At 44.1% G+C, this 21,366-nt stretch overlaps 1 protein-coding gene across 1 annotated transcript in view; it reads left to right on the top strand.

The window, feature by feature from the left end:
- The window catches only part of SDC2 (syndecan 2), a 120,381-nt gene extending 101,591 nt beyond the window's left edge, over positions 1–18,790 (top strand). Inside the window, exons 2-5 of the mRNA XM_033843005.2 lie at positions 3,446–3,557; positions 11,550–11,686; positions 16,245–16,380; positions 17,527–18,790. Coding sequence (XP_033698896.1) covers positions 3,446–3,557; positions 11,550–11,686; positions 16,245–16,380; positions 17,527–17,690 — 549 coding nt within the window. The 3' untranslated portion in view covers positions 17,691–18,790. The remainder of the gene's footprint in view (positions 1–3,445; positions 3,558–11,549; positions 11,687–16,244; positions 16,381–17,526) is intronic.
- Positions 18,791–21,366: the final 2,576 nt, after the last annotated feature.

Raw genomic sequence — 21,366 nt, forward strand, 5'->3', positions numbered from 1 at the left:
CAAACACGAGAGCGTTCAGTGTGTCTTGGGGTTTTCTGCTTCGTGAGGCACATCGCAGTTGGCTGGTGTAGAAGCAGTAGCCTTGAGTCACCCCTTCTCTTGGCTTTCTAGAGATGCACATCTTGCCCCCAGGGAATGTCAACGCAGAATTCTTTTTCCTCTCCGGGCATGTTAACTGCAGCAATCCTTTCCACAGACTGCGGAGGCTTCACCCAAGGAATTATCATGTGTGTGAAGGTGGTTTTTGTTCAAAAGGAAAGACAGTGGAGGTGTTTCTTTGAGCATTATCTGCTACCGAGTGAAAAGGAGTCTGCTTAAATTGGACTCTATAGAAGGATAGATATTGGTAATTCCTCTTAGGTGCTTGTGCCCCTGACATCAGAGCAGGAGTTAACTTTTAGTGTGAGGTCATCATTATTTGCACCACACCGGATGCTGGAGGAACAAATATTTTTAGCTGCCTTTGAGCACATTAAACATCCCGTCAGCCACAGGACCACCCTGGAGCTCCGCAGAGCCTGAGGGCAAGCCAGCTTCTCTACATGCATCCTGACCCCAAGTCTTACAGTAATTCAGGTCTGCAAGCTTCTTCCTAAGGAGCCGGTTGTCCTGGAGAAGTGACTTGCTTGTCAAGCCTCCCCGTGTGGTTGAACTGTGCGGTGGCCAGAATCCTCTGGGAGGCGTTTTTGGCCCATCTGCCTGTGAGTGTGACAGACATGTCCATCCGACAACTGGGTCACCTAATGAATAGAAATTCAGTTTACAAGGAGGGATTAAATATCTTCGTGTGGCCGGTGCCACCTCAAACTTCTTTAACAGAGCCAGGAGGAAAAAGGCGTTCAATGTTAAGAAAAGGCAAACAGGTTTCTGCTTTTAAGACTCAAGGTCACTTAAGCCAGGTGCCATGCCATGTGTGTGGGAGGTTTGGGGCCAGTGATCTCCCAGGCTTCAGATGGAAAGATTTCAACTTTAGGGGTCTTGTGACATGTGTTATCTCTGAAGCCTGAGTCGAAGGCCAACTTGCTTTCGGTAATCTCAATTGGCAAATATTTATTGAGTCCCCATGCAGTCTTAGAGGCCCGGGGAGCACACACAGGGCATTTGAGGCCCTGCCTTCTCCAAGTGTGCTCTGCTGAGGGGCAACAATTTAAAATAACACTGAGTGCTTCCCTGGTGACGCAGTGGTTGAGAATCCGCCTGACAATGCAGGGGACACGGGTTCAGGCCCTGGTCCGGGAAGATCCCACGTGCCGCAGAGCAACTAAACCTGTGAGCCGCAACTACTGAGCCTGTCCTCTAGAGCCCATGCGCCACAACTACTGAGCCTGCATGCCACAACTACTGAAGCCCGCGTGCCTATAGCCCATGCTCCGCAACAAGAGAAGCCACCGCAATGAGAAGCCCGCGCACCACAACAAAGAGTAGCCCCCGCTCGCCGCAACTAGAGAAAGCCTGTGCTCAGCAACAAAGACCCAACACAGCCCAAAAAATAAAATAAATAAAATTTTAAAATGTATATATATAAAAAATAAATAACACTGAGAGTTTGTCTTAAACTGTTCATAGGCTACAAAATCCAAAATAGTAGTTTGGAACGAGGGGACATGGAAGGACTGAAGAAGTCGGAGCCTGTTTTGTAGACAGGATTTGAGAGAAAGAACGACAGGGTCCCGCAGATGAGGTTCACAGGACAAAGCTTAATACAAGCAGGACAACAAACGAAACAGCCCAAGCAGTGTTTACTGAGCATGTACTATACGCCAGATACATGATTGTGGGGAGTTGGGGTGGACTGAAGATGTAGGAGGTGCAGTCCTCGCGCTCAAAGGAGCTGACTGCATACTGTGGCTCAGTGACGCTGATGGTGGGGCTGTGGAGACCAGGGCTCCTGATACGGCCGGTTCACAAGCTTGGGAAAACACCCGAGGCCTGGACTGGGGAGAGCCTTGGAGACCCGTGTCACGCAGAATGGCCTCAGAGGGCGGAGTTAAGCTCTGGCCGTTCTAGTAGGAAACTCCAGCACACTCTTGGCACAGGGTGGTCACTCAGTGCCTGCGGGCCAGGCCACTAGGAAACCAGTCCCTGATTAAAGTCTCAGTTCTCAGAATGTGCCGATGTGGCGGCTCACACAGAGTGGGCGCCCATACCTCCCCGTCAGTTGTCCCTGACGCCTGGAGAACACGGACTCGGGTTGAGGACCCTTCAGCCTCTCCAGCCAGCGGCTGAAACCTGAGGGAAGACGTGCTGTGATGGGGCGCGGCCAGCATCCTCCTAGGAAGGTTGCAGTCCCAGTGACAGTTGGAACAGAAGGCTTTGAAGGGAATCTAATGAAAGCCTCTGTAGTGAGGGAAACATTTTTTGTCATTCCTATTAGGAAGAGACATTCCATTTGATTTTTAAAACTAGGACAATAATGAGTGTTGCCTTTTTCCAAACACAGATGTTGTTTAGAAGCTGACAGATTGCTGTATTTGTTTCTGGGCTCTCATGAGATACTGGTGGTAAAATATCAATTTACTGAAACCATTTAAGAAAAAAAATTATACATCTACTCGGCCTCCAATTCATGCGACTTGATCTCTTGGTAGGATTAGGTTGAATTGTAATACTAAAATGCTTACCGAAGAGCTAAGAAGCTGTGGAACTGGTCGACTTAGTGAATGATCCCTCTCCACATTCACTGTGTGATTTGCTGTTACCAAGTGCCAGGAATATAAAAAGAATGTGCTCGTGTGGGTTTATCTGCATTTGTCATTAAGGCTCTGCTAAGCCTGTGAGCCCCAGACGCGGCTCACGGTGGGCTGTCGCCCTGGTCCACGAGCCTCGCAGGCCCTGCTCCTCGAGAGGTATGGTGTGGGCATCTGCGTGCGTCTGGGCTGTGGCAGGAAGCCCTGTGACAGCCTGCCCGCCACCACGAGCTCCTGGCTGCGGTGATGCCTCTCTGAGTGTGGCCGGGCCTGCAAACATCCAAGGGACCTTGACGGATCCTTGGGTAGTGATTTTGCCCAACACCCTAATACATCCCCAAGAAAGTCTTAAATGATTTGAATGTCTTGTAACTTTTCCAGTAAAGGGGCCTCACGGTGACTTTGTGACAACAGGAATGCCTGAGATGGTTCCAACCAGCACTGGGGGGCCCTGGAACTCAGACAGGTTTAGTGGGATGTAAGGAGGTCAGCCCGTGATAGGCACTTCGGCCTCTGAGCTATCTTCATGTTACTGAGTTAGGTTCTGTAGGCTTCCCTCGGGGGCATTTGTCTGTGATCAGCCCTTGACGTAATATGAGTTGTCAGGGTGCCCTAAGGAGGGGTAGGGCTAGAAATGTGGGTTCCAAGAACAGGGGAGAGGGACGGGTAGTCGCTGAGATGTAAACCTGCACAGTGACTTGAACAAGCTCATGTCCTAATTTCTCATCATCCTGAATCCCTTCTCTCTCCTTTCTCAGCGGGCAGAGCTGACGTCTGATAAAGACATGTACCTTGACAACAGCTCCATTGAAGAAGCTTCAGGAGTGTATCCTATTGATGACGATGACTATGCTTCTGCATCAGGCTCGGGTAAGGCAGGCTACGTCCACGCTCACCTCTGTTCTCTGTGCTTGTGTAAGTGCGTGTGTGCGCACGCACACACACACACACGTGGAACTTACTTCAAGGAGACGGGCAGTATGCACGATGGTTAAGAGCATGCCCTGTGGAGTCACAGCATCTGGGTGTGAATTCTAGCTCCCCTCCACTTGAGCTGTGAGATCTTGGGAATGGATTTAACGTGGCTGAACCTCGGTTTCCTCATTTATAGAATGGAAGGTAATCATAGGCCCTCCCACATAGGTTTGTCGTGAGGCTTAAGGGGTTGACACATCTGTAGCTCTTAGAGTATGCTGCTTGGCATGTAGTCAGTGTTCTGTCAACATTAGCTTTTAATTTTATTATTAAGGCTTTCAGAGCGATGTCATGGAAACCACCCTTAAAGAGATCCCTGAGACACTGGTTTCACACAGCTGCCAACCCTACCTTAAAGATTATAGGTGAGACCAAGAAGAGTTATACTTTCTTACTCCTAGTGTATTGCTCAAACGCAGGAGGGAGAACGTAGTAGCCAGGTAAAATGATCGTACAGTGATATCCTCAACTCCAGTGGTGTATCAGTTATCTATCACCGCAGTAGTGACTCGTAACAAACCACCCCGAAGTGTAGTGGCTGAAAACAACAGTCATTTTATTGAGCTCATTACTCTGCAGGGTGGCAATTTAGGCTGGCCTGACTGGGCTCCCTCACATGTCAACGGTCAGTTGCAGGTTGGGTTTGCAGCTTTGCTGATCTCTGGATTCTGTCATATCTCTGGGGCAATGGGGCAGACTTGGCTCTGGTCATGCGGTCTCTCGTCCTCCAGAAGGCCAGCCATTTGTCCACAGGGAGGAGGCAGAGATCCCAAGACAGCAAGCAGGACTGAGCAAAACCCTTTGAAGCCAAGGCTTAAAACTGGCACAATTTCACTACCATGTCTGATGGGTCAGAGCCAGTTATACGGCCAGGCCGGAGTCCGCCTCTTAATGAAAAGAGCTGCAGGGCCACATTGCAGAGGATGTGGATGCAAGGGGGAATAAAGGATTTGGCCGATTTTGCGGTCTACCATACCTGGGAAATGTTTCACCTGTGCCAGGATGGGCCCCCAGGTAGCAGAGAAAGAAGAGCTTGTGCATATGTTAAGGATCCAGTCAGGAACTCAAAGTCAGCAGCATGCTAGGCAAGTCTTATCCAGGATCTTCCTTGATCTGAGTGTTCATTTTATGTTCAACATTTGGTAAAAGTTACGCTGAATGTCGATGTCTCACAATCAGATCGGCCTGGGCTTCAGAATGACCCAGAGGAAATTAAAATGAGTTGTGTCTTTGGGAGAGCTCTAGCTACATAAGAGTGAGTGTTTTAGGTTGGGAAACAGCAAGACTGAGAAAGACAAGAGGGGTGGTGGCTGACCTAGTAACAATGAGCTTACAATGCAGTCCTCATGTAAAAATAGCCCTCATGTAAAAATAGTTATTCTGGGGAACGTGGTATATAACGCACACGCGGGAAGAGTGTGAAAAGTTCTTCTCCAGAGTCCACAACTCTATTAATACCGTTCACTCATGGCGCTCTTCTTTTCCGTTAGCACCTCAAAAGTGCTTCGTAACTGTCTTCTTCAAAATGTCCCAGGAAATAATAAATATGGATACATTTTGGTCCCCATTTCACAGATCTTAGAATCTAAGAGTTGTTAGAGATCTGTGGAGGTTGTCCAAGTCATTTTGCTGACTTCTGCCAAGAGTGTCCCTAAGTTTAATATAAAGGACTCAGGTTCAGTCCTGCTCTCTGGCAGCACCTCCCCTCCCCCACTCCCCCCCATCCAGGTGAAAGGGGATTGGAGTGGGTCATTTGAAATCCTGAACCACTCATCAGACGGATCGAGCTGAGGCTTAAATGTGGGCCCACGTTGCTCCTGCCTTGGCTCCAGCCTTAGGCAGATCATTGCTACGAAGAAGGGTATCATTCTGGGGCTTCCCTGGTGGCACAGTGGTTAAGAATCCACCTGCCAATGCAGGGTACACAGGTTTGAGCCCTGGTCCGGTAAGATCCCACATACCGCAGAACAACTAAGCCTCTGCACCACAACTACTGAGCCTGCGCTCTAGAGCCCGTGAGCCACAGCTACTGAGCCCGTGTGCTGCAACTACTGAAGCCCGTGTGCCTAGAGCCCATGCTCCACAGCAAGAGAAGCCATCTCAATGAGAAGCCCTCATACCGCAATGAAGAGTAGCCCCCGCTCACCGCAACTAGAGAAAGCACGCGTGCAGCAACGAAAACCCAACACAGCCAAAAATAAAATAAATTTTAAAAATAAATAAATTATTTTTTTTAAAACAAAGAAGTATATCATTCTGGATTTTGGAAACCTCCTTGCATTGCACTGGGGATGTTGATTTTCAGCTTAAAGGTAATAGAAGCTGTAACTAAAATTTGTAAAGCCCTTACTGCGTGTCAGGCACTGTTCCTAGTCTTCTAATATCTCTGTAAAGAGAGATTGTATTATCTCCGTTTTTCACATGAAAAAACCTGAGGCTCAGGGAGATTGAATAACTTGCCTCAGATCACACTGTTGGAAAGAAATGGAGCTGGGATAGGGGCCAGGGAGTTGGGCTTGAGAGTGTGTTCTCTTTCACTCCTTTGCTCTACTGCCTCCTTGTGTCTTAAAACTCTACTCCAGAATGAGGAGACCCTGCCTCGCTGATGCCCAGTCCCAGCTGGAGACTGGGATCCCCCAGGTTTTGGCCAGAGGGTTTCGATCCCTCTGTCCTCACTCCCGTCATGCTATCCAGTGGAAGAGCAAAGAGTCTGGAGGAAAATGGCCAGAGGCCTAGAGGGTGCTTCCCAGCTGAGAAGATGGTACCAGACTATATATGTGCACTCAGGGGTGGACATTGGCAGACATGAAAACTTCAACCATTCACTTAAATGTTTCATGGGCATTCACCGTGGACCAGACACTAGGCCATGGGACACAGATGAAAAACTAGGTTCTTGTCCTCAAGGAACCAAGAGTCTGATGAGAAAAATGTAGACATGAGAAAAAAATAATTGTTATACCATGTCATGGGTATATAACATAAGAAGGTGCTATACAACAAAAATGTAAGAGTGAAGTGCAGAGTTCTGGTTAAAGGTGGCAGATTGAACACACATACCTTTCAATACGCAACTAAACCAACAATAAAGGAATTGGGCCTAAACTCACAAGGACAAACAAAACAGTACAGGAGACAAAGGCCATAATGTTTTGAAAGCTGAGAAGCAGATGGGCTAGGAGTAACAGACTTGGCAGACGTGAGAAAGCTGAGTTAGCCAGCAGTGGGGGTGGGGAGAGCCAAGAGGCAACCACTTTACACAGTAGAATACCCATAGGGCCCCAGAATTCATGACACTAGATGGAGCATGAAAATGGTACTAAACTCAGGATGATTGGTTGAAAGTCTGTTCAAGATGCAGGTAGATTCCCTAATTCCTTCCCACCATAACGCAGCAAAGGGGCTGATGCTCCCAACCTCAGGAGAAAACTGGAGGTATATCATCTGGGGAAGATAAAACAGAGGGTCTTTGGACTGGGAGTGTACCAGGCACAGATGGGACAAGGGACACCACACTGAAAACAGGAAATACAAGGTCTTAGATTAAGAGTTATTTAATGCGGAGATATTCCCAGTTGTCTTCTCCCAGTCAGTTCCTGGAACACTGACGGGCTGGCCTTTACCCTCTCCAGGAAATTGGACCAACTCAAAGGAAACAACTACAAGACACTGGCATTGGCAGTTTCTCCAACAAAACACACAAGTCTATCTAACTGATGATGCTAACATTTGACAGCGCTCTCCTGTGTGCTCAGAACTTCTAGCAGCTTCTCAGCCTTTCCTTCTTAAATACGAGAAGACAACCAAGGCTCCCCAGACATTTACAGGAGAACTTGTAACTTCTGAAAGATGGAGACCTTCCCACACCCCCAAATTGGAAGAGAACAGAAACTCACAGTGAGAAGAGAACTTACAGAAAAACTTATTACGGTTGGAGAGATAAGGCTCTTTAACGTTGAAACAAGAAGAGGATACTTTGAAAAAGGAACATTCTGAGAGTGCAAGAATCCTTGGAGGGTGGAACAGTCATCTAAGAGATAAAAAACTCATTAGGAGATGATATGATATGCAGATATTTATTCAATTCATTCCACAACTATTTAATAATGACCCATAATACGGTGGAACAGACACCATTCTAGGTGCTAGGAGCAGTTCAGCAAATACAATCTAATGATGCTTTCTCTGGTGGTGGAATACTTTTATTTATTCCTTCCTGTATTTCTGTTTCCCAATATCATCTATGAAAAATGTATTTTTTAAAAACATGTATTCTTTTTATAAGTAGAAGAAAATGTTATTTTTTAAAAAAGAAGAGACTTAGTGAACAGTGGAAACATAGAGAAAGAAACAGTTCCACGGTGGATGGAAAGGGGATGACACTGATTCTGGGCGTAGCAGTGTTAAGCAGGAGTTTCCCAGGTGGAAATGAGCTTTGGGCTCTGGGCTAGGATGTCTCAGGCAAAGCGGGCTGAAAGGGGGTCCCCAGATTTCTGGTTTGGGCAGGAGGGTCAATCTTTTTAATAAAGATAATAAATGCAGTGGAAGAGCCCCTGAGGTGGGTGACTCACCTGTCTCTAATCTAAGAAGCGCCAACTTGAGGGAATTTTCTACTTTACAAAATCTCTTCTCTCACGACAAATTCTCCACACTCCTAATTCGGCAGTTCGTATTTGTAACTCCTGTGAACCAAGGGAGTCTTGAAAGCCCTTAATTGAAAATTTTTCATTTCTCATTGAATTTTGTTTGTAAGAAGCAAATCAATCATATGTATAAAACTTTGATGGAAAATCGGGGAGACTGATATGAAAGAGCAGTGTACTTGGAGCCATCATTATTACTGACTTACATTTATGTAACATTTTATGTATACAGAACGCTTTCAAATATACATATTATGTTTGCACCTCTGAGACTTAGTTGTTGTTATCCCCATTTTACAGGTGAAGAAACTGACTCAAGCGTTATTTGCCCAAGGTCACAGAGATAATAAATGCCAGAATCGGTACTAAGTGTGTTTAATGCCAAATCCAATATTTATTCCAATAGACCCTCACCATTTCTTCTCTGTATAATGAGTGTACGTGCCAGAGGCAGTCGATATATCAAAATATTTTTAAAATGAGCCTTGTTCATAGCTTTGCACTATTTCCAGTATCTCACCTCTTGCTTTTTGAACCGCTTGTTATTGTAACATGCTTCTGTGAGGAACTGGGGGCTATTCATCCTTTGTTCCTGTCCGAGGAAGCAGGTTAGTTCGAGTTACAAACTTTGAGGTTTTTTTTCAGTTGTTACAAATTTGACGCATGGTCAGCTTAAAAAGAATGTTATAAGAAAAGAATGTTATAGTCTGAAGTCCGGGAGGCTAATTCCTCCATCTCTGTGTTTCTTTCTCAAGATTGCCTAGGGGCAGGACAGGAATAAAGATGCAGAGGTAGGGGATGGACTTGAGGACACGGGGAGGGGGAAGGGGAAGCTGGGACGAAGTGAGAGAGTGGCATGGACATATATACACTACCAAATGTAGAATAGATAGCTAGTGGGAAGCAGCCACATAGCACAGGGAGATCAGCTCGGTGCTTTGTGACCACCTAGAGGGGTGGGATAGAGAGAATGGGAGGGAGATGCAAGAGGGAGGAGATATGGGGATATATGTATATGTATAGCTGATTCACTTTGTTATACAGCAGAAGCCAACACACCATTGTAAAGCAATTATGCTCCAATAAAGATGTTAAAAAAAAAAGAATGTTATATTTGACTGTGAGAAATTCTCAAATTCTTCTGATAAAAAAGCAAAACAAACGAACAAAAAAACATAGTGCCCAGCTGGCAGTCAGTGGTCAGTCCTTACTGCACAAAACCTGGGTCAGAGTCTGGAAGTGTTGGGACTCTGTTAGGTACTTGGCGGACAATCCCTTGGCCATATAGAGCTTCAGTCTTGTAGGGGAAACTTCAGTCAATCATTACACAAACAAATGCATCATTACAAACTTTTGATAAAGGCAGTCTTAGGGTAAGAAAGGTGGTGTTAGAAAACCATTTAACGAAGACTCTAATCTAATATGGAAGGGAGGCCTTCTCCAAGGAATGACATTTGTGCTGAGGTCTGGAGGTGAGATAGGAATTAACTAAGCAAAGGCTTCTGGCCGAAGATTGGGGACCACAGCTGGAGCACAGGGGACAGCAGGGAAAATGATGCTGTAGGAAGCTGGAAAAGTAGGCCAGGGCTGGACCACACAAGGCTAGGTTGAGGCATTTTATATTCATCTTGAAATCAGTGGAGTGCCATTGTAATAGCTTTAAACAGGGGGTGATGTGGTCACAGCCAGCTTGTGGACAGTGGACTGAAAGGGAGCTGTTAGGAAGAAGGTAGGTACAGTGACTGATAGGAAGATTACAGTGGTTTGGATGAGGGCGGTGGCCCTGGAACCATAGAAAGGTGTAAGAGTGGAGACGTAACAAAAAGGTAAAATCCACAGAACTGGGTGATGGATTCAATGTGGTGGTAAGGAGGAGGGGAGGGGGCCAGAGCTGTGATTTATAGGAATGGAGGGTTCCATTCACTGCAAGATAATGTGGGGAGAAGGCCAGGTTTGTAGAGGGGAGAGGCAAGGAGATCATGAGTTCTATTTTTTTTTTAATTTTTTTACATTTACAATGTTGTGTTAATTTCTGCTGTACAGCAAAGTGATTCAGTGTATAATTAGATATATACACACTCACACACACATTCTTTTTCAATATGCTTTTCAATAGTTTATCACAAGATATTGAATATAGCTCCCTGTGCTATACAGTAGGACTTTGTTGTTTATCCATTCTCTATATAATAGTTTGCACCTGCTAACCCAAACTCCCAGTCCTTCCCTCCCCAACCCCCCCGTCCCTTGGCAACCACAAGTCTGTTCTGTGAGTTGTATTTTGAACATGATAGAGATGTATATAGTACCTTTGAGTCATTCAAGTGAAAATGCCAAGTAGGCCAGTGGATATGTAGGTCTACATTTCAGAGGAGTGGTAGAAGCTAACGATGTCAACTTAGGTTTCATTTGTCTTTAGATGGTAATTGAAGCCTTGGGTGAGAGAGAAAGTGTGGAGTAAGAAGCAGCCTAGGGCTCAACCTTAAGGAACTCTTCATATTTTGTGTCCAGGTAGAAGAGAATGAGCCTGAAAAGGAGACTTAGAAATAGCCAGAGAGGGGAGGGGAGAAAGCCAGGAAGTCAAAGCCACAGAAACCCAAAGGTAGTATATCAAGAAGGAGGTGAGAATTGACAAGCGTCCAATGGCGCTAGGAGGTTCAATTAGATGAGGACTCTGGAAAATGCCACTGGGTATGGAACGTGGAGGGGAATGGTGACCTTAACAAAACAGTACCAGTAGTGTGGTGACAGGGAATACCTGACTAGGGGGAGTAGAGCACAGAGTGGAGTAGATGGTGAGGGAAGAGGCCGGTGAGTCTGCACACCACCATTAGAAAAATCTGGTTGTAAAAAGGGGAGAGAGGACAGCAGCTCACACAGATAAAGGATCAGTGTTCCTTTTTTGTTGTTGTTATGTTTTAAAATGGAAAATGTAGCACCTTTCGGCATAGAAGGGAAGAAATCTCTTGAGTAGGACAGACTGAACTGGAAGTAAAAGAAGGGCTACTTGAGAGCATTCAGGATAATAATAATATAGAAAAAATGCCAGTCTCCCCACAGATCCACCTTGAAATCACTCTTCACTGCTATGAAGACTGCAGGAAGGTTTGTGCTAAGCTCTCGAGGAGCGGGTATTTAGAAAGAACATGGCTCTGTCATCGTCAACCTTAGACAATGTTGTCTGATACTGTAGAAATCTGTGTCCTGATTCGTGTGCTTAGCTCATCTTTGCTTATTTTGCCAGGAGCTGATGAGGACGGAGAGAGTCCAGAGCTGACCACATCTCGACCCCTTCCAAAGATTCCGTTCACTATTGCTGCTCCGAGAGTGGAAACCACGACTCTGAACAAGATACAGAATAAGATCCCCGCTCAGACAAAGGTGTGTTTTGTTTTCCATTGCATTCTCAGGTTACTGTAAATGTGCATTTTTTTAAAAATTGTACAGACTGTGCCTTTTTTTGTTTTGTTTTGTTTTGTTTTTTGCGATACGCTGGCCTCTCACTGTTGTGGCCTCTCCCATTGCGGAGCACAGGCTCCGGACGCGCAGGCTCAGCGGCCATGGCTCACGGGCCCAGCCGCTCCGCAGCATGTGGGATCTTCCCAGACTGGGGCACGAACCCGTGTCCCCTGCATCGGCAGGCAGACTCTCAACCACTGAGCCACCAGGGAAGCCCCAGACTGTGCCTTTTGAGAGGTGCCCTTTAAAACTGTGTAAGGACAAATGGTCTTTTCATTGTATCGTAAATGGCTCTCCCTTACTCTTTATGATCGTTTTGACATTTGCCCACCTACTGCTTTTTTTGTTGTTGCTGTTAGATAGACTTTATTTTTCAGAGCAGGTTTAGGTTCACAGGAAATTGAGTGGGAAGTACGGAGAGTTCCCATAGACTCCCACACATGCACAGCCTCCTCCCATCAACATCCGGTGCCAGAGGAGTACACTTCTTACAACTGATGAACCTACACTGACAGGTCATCGTCTCCCAGGGTCCAGAGTTTTATCTTAGGGTTCACTCATAGTGATGTACATCCTGTCAGTTCTGACAAATATATAATGGGCATGTGCCCACCATTATTGTAGCCTACAGAATAGTTTCACTGTCCTACAATGCTCTATACCCTACATATTCATCCCTCCTGCCCCAGCCCCTAGAAACCACTCATCTTTTTACTGCCTCCATAGTTATGCCTTTCCAAAATGTTGCATAGTCAGAATCATGCAGTGTGTAGCCGTTTCAGATGGGCTTCTCTCACTTAGTAACATGCATGTACGGGGCTTCCACGTCTGTTCATGGCTTGATAGCTAATTCTCCCTAGTACTTTTATCACCCAGGCGTAGCTTATAAACGAATCTTTTTTACAGGGTACTCCTTCTTAAGGAACTCATAGCCCAGTTAAGAAGCAAAACCTTTTCAGTTTATTTGCCTTATGCTAAGAAAATTTGTTTTTATTTCGTAAAGAATGTGTTCTGAGTTAAAACCACTGTGAACTTTTACATCTGCTGAAACAGGTTATGGACTAGGGAGGCTCCGGGCACTAGTCTCAATAAGTGTTTTCCCAGAGTTTTTTCAGGCCCACCTTCAGTGGTGTGTAAACTCTGACGTCTTCCAATGATAATGATGAATGCGGGTACATCCCTATCTTCATTCTGAGAGCTGACTTACTAAGAAATAAGGTCTTTGGCCTTAGAACAGAGCAAAGCTACTAGTTAACGGAAACTGTGACACCAGTGATTTTGGCCTTAGTAGCGTGCTGCTGCAACTAGCTGACGACCCACTACTAGGTAAACTGTTTAAGTTGGAAAATGCAAGTTAAAGTCTGAAGAAGGCCTAGGTTTCAAATCCTAGGTCTGGTCAAGTTTCTTAGCTTCTCTGAGCACATTCCTGATGGATCCTTGAGAAGGTTGAATGTGAGGGCATGCGGCATGGCACCTGAGAGCCAGTGAGCATTTTGTAAGCCTTCATTGAATTTGGTTAGAGCAGGAGAGACCGAGGCAGTTGACCAGGTGAGCCTGTGGAGTGACAGCAGCAGGAGGCTTTGCAGGCGGCCTGGGGGTAGCACGCTGCTTATGAGAACTTGGAAACACAAGTGCCCCCTCTTGGAGCTCACCCGTCTGCTGGTTAGAAACGAGGTGCAGCTGAGCTTTAGCAGCAGAAGGGCTGTGGAAGGCTGTGTCATGAAGGTAGGGACGGGCCTTCTCCCGAGTAAGGAGCACCCCTCTGAAGGCCGGAACGCACGCAGGCTTCCTGCCCATTGACGCTCCTCCCCTTCCCAGAGTGCAGTTGTTCTTCCCCTCGCCCGCCGTCCTCCCGGTGCCTGGGCACAGGGTGGTGAGGGACAGGCTGGATGGGTTTCTGCAGATGTGGAGCAGTCAGGTCAGGCCTCTCCAGACTGGAGTGCTGTTTGTCGGATGGAGAAGGGCTCGTTGCCGTTAGCAGTACACTGACTTCACAGGCCAGGCAATAGGAAAGGAGGGAGAAGCTCTGAGCACTGAGGCAGACACACCTGGCTCTGTGCACGGTAGCTGCTCCAGAAATGGATTCGGTTCAGTGAGTGAAAGGAAGAAGGGAGAAGAGGGGCGATGAAACGTAACAGGTGCAGCTGAGGGTAGGTCATCCAGTGTGGCTGCTGAAAGATGCATCTGGCTTTGTTTATTTGACCACTTGTCATAACTGAATCCCTTGAAGTCAAGAACCGTTAGGAACCATTAGGACTCACTAGCGTGAGACAAGAAATTCAGTTTTGGCTTTTCATGGTGGAGTTTATCCTAAGCAAAACCTAGTTTGATGTAGAGCTCTCTGGTCAGTTGACAACAATGAATTGAAAATTGGTTTAAGTTTTTAAGAATTGGTTTTAAGGAAGTAATTGTGTCAGATTAAAATAAAGAAGACAGATGTTTGGCAGATGAGCTCAGAAATTAAGGACCCCCAAATCTTTTAATGTATTCCTGGTATCATTTGTGTTCGATGTAGTAATAATAAAAATTCATCCTTGGGCTTCCCTGGTGGCGCAGTGGTTGAGAGTCCGCCTGCCGATGCAGGGGACACGGGTTCGTGCCCCGGTCCGGGAAGATCCCACATGCCGCGGAGTGGCTGGGCCCGTGAGCCATGGCCGCTGAGCCTGCGCGTCCGGAGCCTGTGCTCCGCAATGGGAGAGGCCACAACAGCGAGAGGCCCACGTACCGCAAAAAAAAAAAAAAAAATTCATCCATTTGTGGGAGATTTACTGAGTGCTACTCATTGTGTCAAACACTTTTCAAGGTACTTATCATGATAATACTGATAATGAATAATATTAATACTGGTGATTAAATCTTCTATTTTGTCGTTACATGGCACAGCTAAATTAAACGTTGCCTCTATGATACCATTAAAGTAGACTTTGCTTTTGAATGGGCACCACTGTGGCATTAATGTCACTGTTATAGATATTCTGTCTAGTTTGTTATAAATTTATGTGACCGAATACAAAGAACACGGTTGTTTGTTCAAGCAGAGCATTGCTCGTCATCTTTACTTCCGTCACATTTCCATGGCATCCAAACAACCAGACACGGATGTGACAGATCTTTAATTGGCTTAATGTAATTATCTCTGCTGCCTTTTCGTACTTTCACTTTGTACATCTATACAGGAGTTAAGGTATTTCAGGTTAGTTCTATACTATTGGAAGAATTCTTATTAGTCAAGCTCTTACTTTCATACAATAAAACTTTTAAATTTAAAGAGCGAATGTTCCAGCCAGAGCACCTGGAAGTTTGTACACTGGTGGACCATTCCTGTGAGTCCGTGGTGGCCCCAGTTCTGTGGAGACCTCTTGTTCCCACACCCGCAGAGCCCCTGAAATGCAAGCTCCTTCCTGGCTACTGGATCAGAAGCTGAGTCAGAGGGAATGTCAACTCTCTCAAATGATTTTAGGGACTGAAAAAACCTGAGGGGACTCATGTGATCTGTCATAATAATGGGACAAAGATGATACGGATGAGTTAAATTCAGTCTCTGATATCACAATCGCTACTTCTTCTCCCCTCATTCGCCACCAGAACTTGCTTTCCTCTTTCCCTAGTCACAAACCTGAGTATTAACCTATTTTTCTCTTCCCTTTCCTAACCCTTCCCTGACTGCTAACGCGTAGTGAAAAGGCTCCTAGATTAGAACCCAGATAATTCATTCTCTCATCTGTCAAGTTGTCTGTCCTTCTACCAGGTATCCGAATAGCGATGGGCTTTCTATGAGAAGAGTGTACTTTAGACTTGCAGGATACTCAGGGACCTGAGAGTGCCATTCATTGGACAGATATAGAAAATGAAGTCCAGAAAAGTGGTAGGACTTGATCAGGACCACATAGGAGCTACTTGCAGAACCCAGGCCCCCTGAAGCTCTTTGTAATCCAGGGTTTGGTGAAGGTGTTGTAAGAGTGAATAAAAAGAGGGGAGCATTACAGATGAAGCCTGGGGGCTGCTCCCCACGGAGCGGTAGCAGGCAGAGCCCTGGGAGAACACTTGGAGAGAGTGCCAACAAGGAAGCTGTCATCACAGTGCCCTGTGTGGCAAAAAGATGATAAAGGAGTGAGGAGAATTGGGGCAGTGCTGTTGGGTTGGAGCAGCCAGAGGGGGATGGTGGCCTAAAGTCAGAGGGTGATGAGAAAGAGATCTTACGAAATGTCGACTAAAACAACCTAACCATGTCATTAGGATGATTATGAACTCACTAACTATCCATTTTGCCTATACATGTGATGGGTGTTATACAAAACCATGAACAACGTGGGTCCACCATAGGACTCACCCACTGTCTGCACACCACACAAAGCGATTATTGCAATTCTTTCCTAAACTCAGTGTTTGCAAAGAACGAACTTGGGAATGTGCTCATCTACTATTTCTTCTTTCCAGCACATTAAAAGAAAATCTTCATAATCTTTTTTTCTTTCCCCAGTCACCTGAAGAAATTGATAAGGAAAAAGTTCACCTCTCTGACTCAGAAAGGAAAATGGACCCAGCTGAAGAGGCTACAAATGTGTACACTGAGAAGCACTCAGACAATCTGTTTAAACGAACAGAAGTCCTGGCAGGTGAGTAGCCCAGTGGGGATCAGGTGGCAGGTCCTTAAATAGGCCTGTGTCTGCCTAAGTGATATTCAGAGGTATCGGCAAAGCTTGCTGGATGTTACCTTAGTACTGAAAACCATGTTGAGCACCTGTCTCATTCCAGAGGGAGAGGCAAGAGTTAGGCAAATGTTGTCTTTATTTTCTGTCAGCTCCCTCAGCCTACCCCTCGGCCAGCCTTTTGGGCAGGCTGGGGAGAGGCAAGAAGAAGAAAGTTAAGGTCTGAGTGGGTCCGGAACAATGGGGCGTCGGGGGTGGCAGAATATGAAAATCAATCAGTCTTGATCCAAGTCATTCATCATCCTGATTTCAAAACAAATTTAAGAGAAGGAAAGGTTCTTTATGGAGAGGGCCATTGATATAGCGCCCAAGGTATTAAAGGATGTTGTCTCTAATCGTAACTTACTGATGAAAGTATTAACATTTGATTTTAAAGGGGAAGATGTGCAAGATTTTAGAACACTTAATCCTTTTAAAAATTTTTATCTTATTAAAGTATACATTTACGTTTACAATGCTGTGTTAGTTTCTGGTGTACAGCAAAGCGATTCAGTTATACGTGTATATAATAGTTCGCACCTGCTAATCCCCAAATCCCAGTCCATCCCCCGCCCCCGACTCCCCGCCCCCCTTGGCAACCACAAATCTGTTCTCTATGTCTGTACAACACTTGATCCCTGAAAGAGGATAGTCCCAAATCCAAGACTAGAAAGGAAATTTGCATGCTTTTTTCATATTTATTTTCCTTTACAGAATTTAAGTCGATTATATCATGTTTTGTGTTTTCATTGAAAAAAGCAATTAGAAGATTAGACTACAGAATGTGAATATCGAAAGGACTCAAGAGTTTTAAAGTATGGAATTAGTTGAGGTCACAGCCAGATATTTCTTATTGAGGCTTTTGGGGGATATTATTAATATTAATCAAAGAAAGTATTATACCTCCTGAGGAATGTCAGATTTGCATAATTACCTGGTTGCTGCATTGAATCCAGTTTTGGGGTTTTTAAATTAAGCTTTTTAGGAAAGTGTAGATAGATTGGGCTTGACAAAGCTAATTTCTGCCACCCTTGAATCTCTTCTAAGAGTAATCTTCCTTCTGGTGTGTTTCAGCTGTCATTGCTGGCGGGGTTATCGGCTTTCTCTTTGCAATTTTCCTTATCCTGCTGTTGGTGTATCGCATGAGAAAGAAGGATGAAGGAAGTTACGACCTTGGAGAACGCAAACCATCCAGTGCTGCTTACCAGAAAGCACCTACTAAGGAGTTTTATGCGTGAAAACTCCCATTTAGTGTCTCTATTTATGAGATCACTGAACTTTTAAAAATAAAGCTTTTGCATAGAATAATGAAGATCTTTGTTTTTTTGTTTTTTTTCATTAAAGAGCCATTCTGGCACTTTAATGATAAAATCCCATTGTATTTAAAACTTTTCATGTATTTCTTTAGAACAACATAAAATTCAAAGTTAACATCTGCAGTGTTCTGTGAATAGCAGTGGCAAAATATTATGTTATAAAAACCCTCAATGTTCATGGAATCGGTTTAAACTTTTATGTGCAAATATGAAAAGATTGTTTTTACCCTACGGTTTGAAGATGAAAGCTGTTTCATTTGAGTCTGCATGTCTCAGATTGACCTTACCAAGTTCGTCTTACTTTGTTAATTTATCTGTTGCTCCCCTCTCCTCTGCTCGCCCCTCTTGTCCCCTTGAAAACGAAACAAAACTCTATGCCTTTTGTAGCTGTTACGGTGCAGTTTGTCTTTGGATATTTCAGATAATGGTAATTTAGTGTATATGTGATTTTCAAATATATCAACTTTAACCTCCACTTTGTATAAATTTTTAAGTGTCGGACTATCCATTTTACACTTGCTTTGTTTTTCATTACCTGTAGCTTCAGGCAGATTTGCAACAGCAAATTAACGTGTAAAATTGGATTATCACCGCAAAACTGTTTAGTCATGTCTGTCTAATCAGATCTTCTTTTGGGAGGATTTGAGTTACTGACAAGCCTCAGCAAACCCAAAGATGATAACAGTATTTTGAGAAGTTGCTGCAGATTCCTTTGGCCACTGTATTTGTTAATTTCTTGCAATTTGAAGGTACGAGTAGGGACTTAAGGAAAAAATCAGTTTTTGTTCTTAAAAATGCATTTAAGTTGTAAACATCTTTTTAAGCCTTTGAAGTGCCTATGATTCTATGTAACTCTTCGCAGACTGGTGTTAATGAGTATATATAACAGTTAAAAAAAAAAGTTGGTATTTTATAAGAACAGACGATTATAATGGTAACTTTTGTAGTCTTACGAATAGACGTAAATTGTAATTTGAGAACATAAAAACTACTGAATAAATCATGTGGCCTAATATTGAAAATGTCACTGTTATAAATTTTGTACATTTTCGGTCAAATGTACACCTCCCCTTTGCTAACGACCGTCTGCTCTCAAGGATGTTGTGGGTTTGATTTCTGAGTGTTCCACAGTGTCTGTAAATCAAACACCAAAGAGCTCAGTGATGAGGCTGTTTGTCACCAGATTCACTTGTGAACTGGCCAGAGGAAATCTGAATGTATCATCCTGTGTATGTTTGAATGTAGATATCGAAAGGCCGCCAGAGAGGGAATTGTGACTTTTGCAACCTTTATGGAGATAGCTGATGGCAATATTGAGACGAATGCCTGCTCTTGCAAATAACTCTTAGGACCATAAATTCCCAAGGACTAAAGGGGGCTTTCCTGACATCGGTGTCTATGGTTTAGTCCTGTAGATTGTTTTACCTTCGAAACCGCTCCAAATCTCTCCTGAAGCTTAACCGAAGAGGTAATAGATGGAATACCATAGTTCACACTGTAGGGAAGAAGAGTCAGGCAGGGAGGCTCTGTGCGTTCAAAGGAGGGCCTCCCTGCTTAGGAATGCAATTGCCAGAAAGCAGCGATGCCTGAGGAAGAGCTGGAAATACGAGAGTACCCTGCCTGGGGACTGCCTTCTAACTGAACATTTCCTTTTTCTATTTTGCCACCAATTTTGTTTTAAACTGTGAATGGCCAAAGTAGGAAGACAGCAAAAACAGCCACCTTTCCAACATGTAATTTACTTTTAATGAAGTATGAATCCTTCATTTAGAGAACATTCCCCGGAATTGCCACAGAACTCATTAAAAAAATTTTTTTTTTAATGCAGCACTCGGAACAGTGTTTATGTCAATTCTTAATGGCCTTAATTCTCAAATTCCTATCCAGTCACTTGCACAATCAGTCCACTTTGAAGTGATTAAAAGGAAGTGATAGCACCTTCTTAAAACTGCACAAAGTCCCTCGGTTACGGAGGTTAAGAATGTAGTGGGTATACCTCTAACTGTGCAAAGCATAGCGAAATTCAGTTCGTAGAATAACAACTGCTTGGAATATCCATGCCAGGAAAAGGAGATTTCTGGCAAATATTTTGTCACTGCTGTAAAGCAAAATATTTGTTAAAGTGCCAAAATAAAGTCTGTCGTGCTGAAAGTAAGAAATCATTGTATAGACTGACATCCAGTTTTCTTCAACTGTACATTTTCTGCTTAGTTATTTTCTTTTTAAGATGCAGTAAATAGTACTATAAGAAGTGTTAGTGATGATTACCAAGTTCAGGAAAATTTTGGTAAAATAGAAACATTAAAGCCAATGCGAAAATTTCCTGTTTCCTTAACCACATCTAAATGACTTCCTGCATGTGAATGAATATGGCTTTGTTTGAGAGACCTGCAATATTCAAACTGTCCCATTTTCAGCATGTGGGGGAAATGGTATGAGCTCATTTTTTTAAAAAGTTTCACCTGCAAGTGCCTAGTACCTGAACTTCCGGATTAGGACCTGGTTAATAACATTGAATTTCGTCTGGACAAGATTGCAGAAGTTGCCATCTATTAACATTAAAAGTTGATAGTTTCAGATCAAATGTTTAGTGAATTGATATTTGCTCTCTTTTTTTGGCAAGTTAGACAAAATGCACTTGCTTACTGAGGATGTAGCCCGTTTGTCTAGGGTCTAAGAGACTAAGCTAAATAAGTAGAACATAATTAATTTCTGGCTGCCCTAAAGAACCAAAGGGTGCTAGTTCCTGAAAGAACAGATGCGGTAATAACTTCGTAGTTTTTAAGAGTGTATTTCTTCAATATCTCAGACATTTTGAAACCTGAAGGAAAAATTTTAAGTGAGGAGCAAAAATATAAAACCTAAAACTATTGCAGGGTTAATTTTATCATCAGGATCTTCTTTACAGCTCTATTATAATCATATAATGGAATGCTAGAAAAAAAATGTTTTAAAATCTATTTGGTTTAAAAAGGCAATGACGTTAAACAAAACAATCTCTAACTTGAATTTTACGTTCTAAGCCTCTGGCAGAAAACAGTGAGACCCTAAGAGGTTTCCAGATAAGGGGAATCAAGCCAGCTGATACATGGAGTTGTCTGAATTAAGTAATCACTAAGGTTTTCTTCAATGCCAGTATTTTATGACCAGAGTGAAATTGGAGGTGTGGTCATTTCTGGGGAATTAGATTTAGCTGGCATAGAAAACTGTAAAAAAGATAGGACAACTGTCTGCCAAGTAACATTGGTAAAATAGTATCAAAGTGAATTTTGTTCCACTCTGTCTCCTAACTCTGGGCGGCTTCACTCTCATGATTTATGGTTCCAAGATTTCATTCCTTTTCGCTTATCTGCTGCACGCGGTCTTTAGCAGAGCTTTTTCTGACTAAGGAATCATGGTGACTTTGGGAAACTTGGTTTCCTGTGAATTGAGAAGGGTGTAACCCAAGCAACTGTCCTAACCGGTAAATAGCAGAGTGAAGCTTTAGGCCTTGATGCTCCAGATGTGCTGGGTGCAAGACCCATTCATTCCAGTTGCCTTGGCAACTAACACATAAGGCACAGATGCTGGGTGCAAGGCACCGGAGGTTTAATCAACA

This window comes from Tursiops truncatus, chromosome 17 (assembly GCF_011762595.2).
Source record: "Tursiops truncatus isolate mTurTru1 chromosome 17, mTurTru1.mat.Y, whole genome shotgun sequence".
Taxonomy (NCBI): Eukaryota; Metazoa; Chordata; class Mammalia; order Artiodactyla; family Delphinidae; genus Tursiops; species Tursiops truncatus.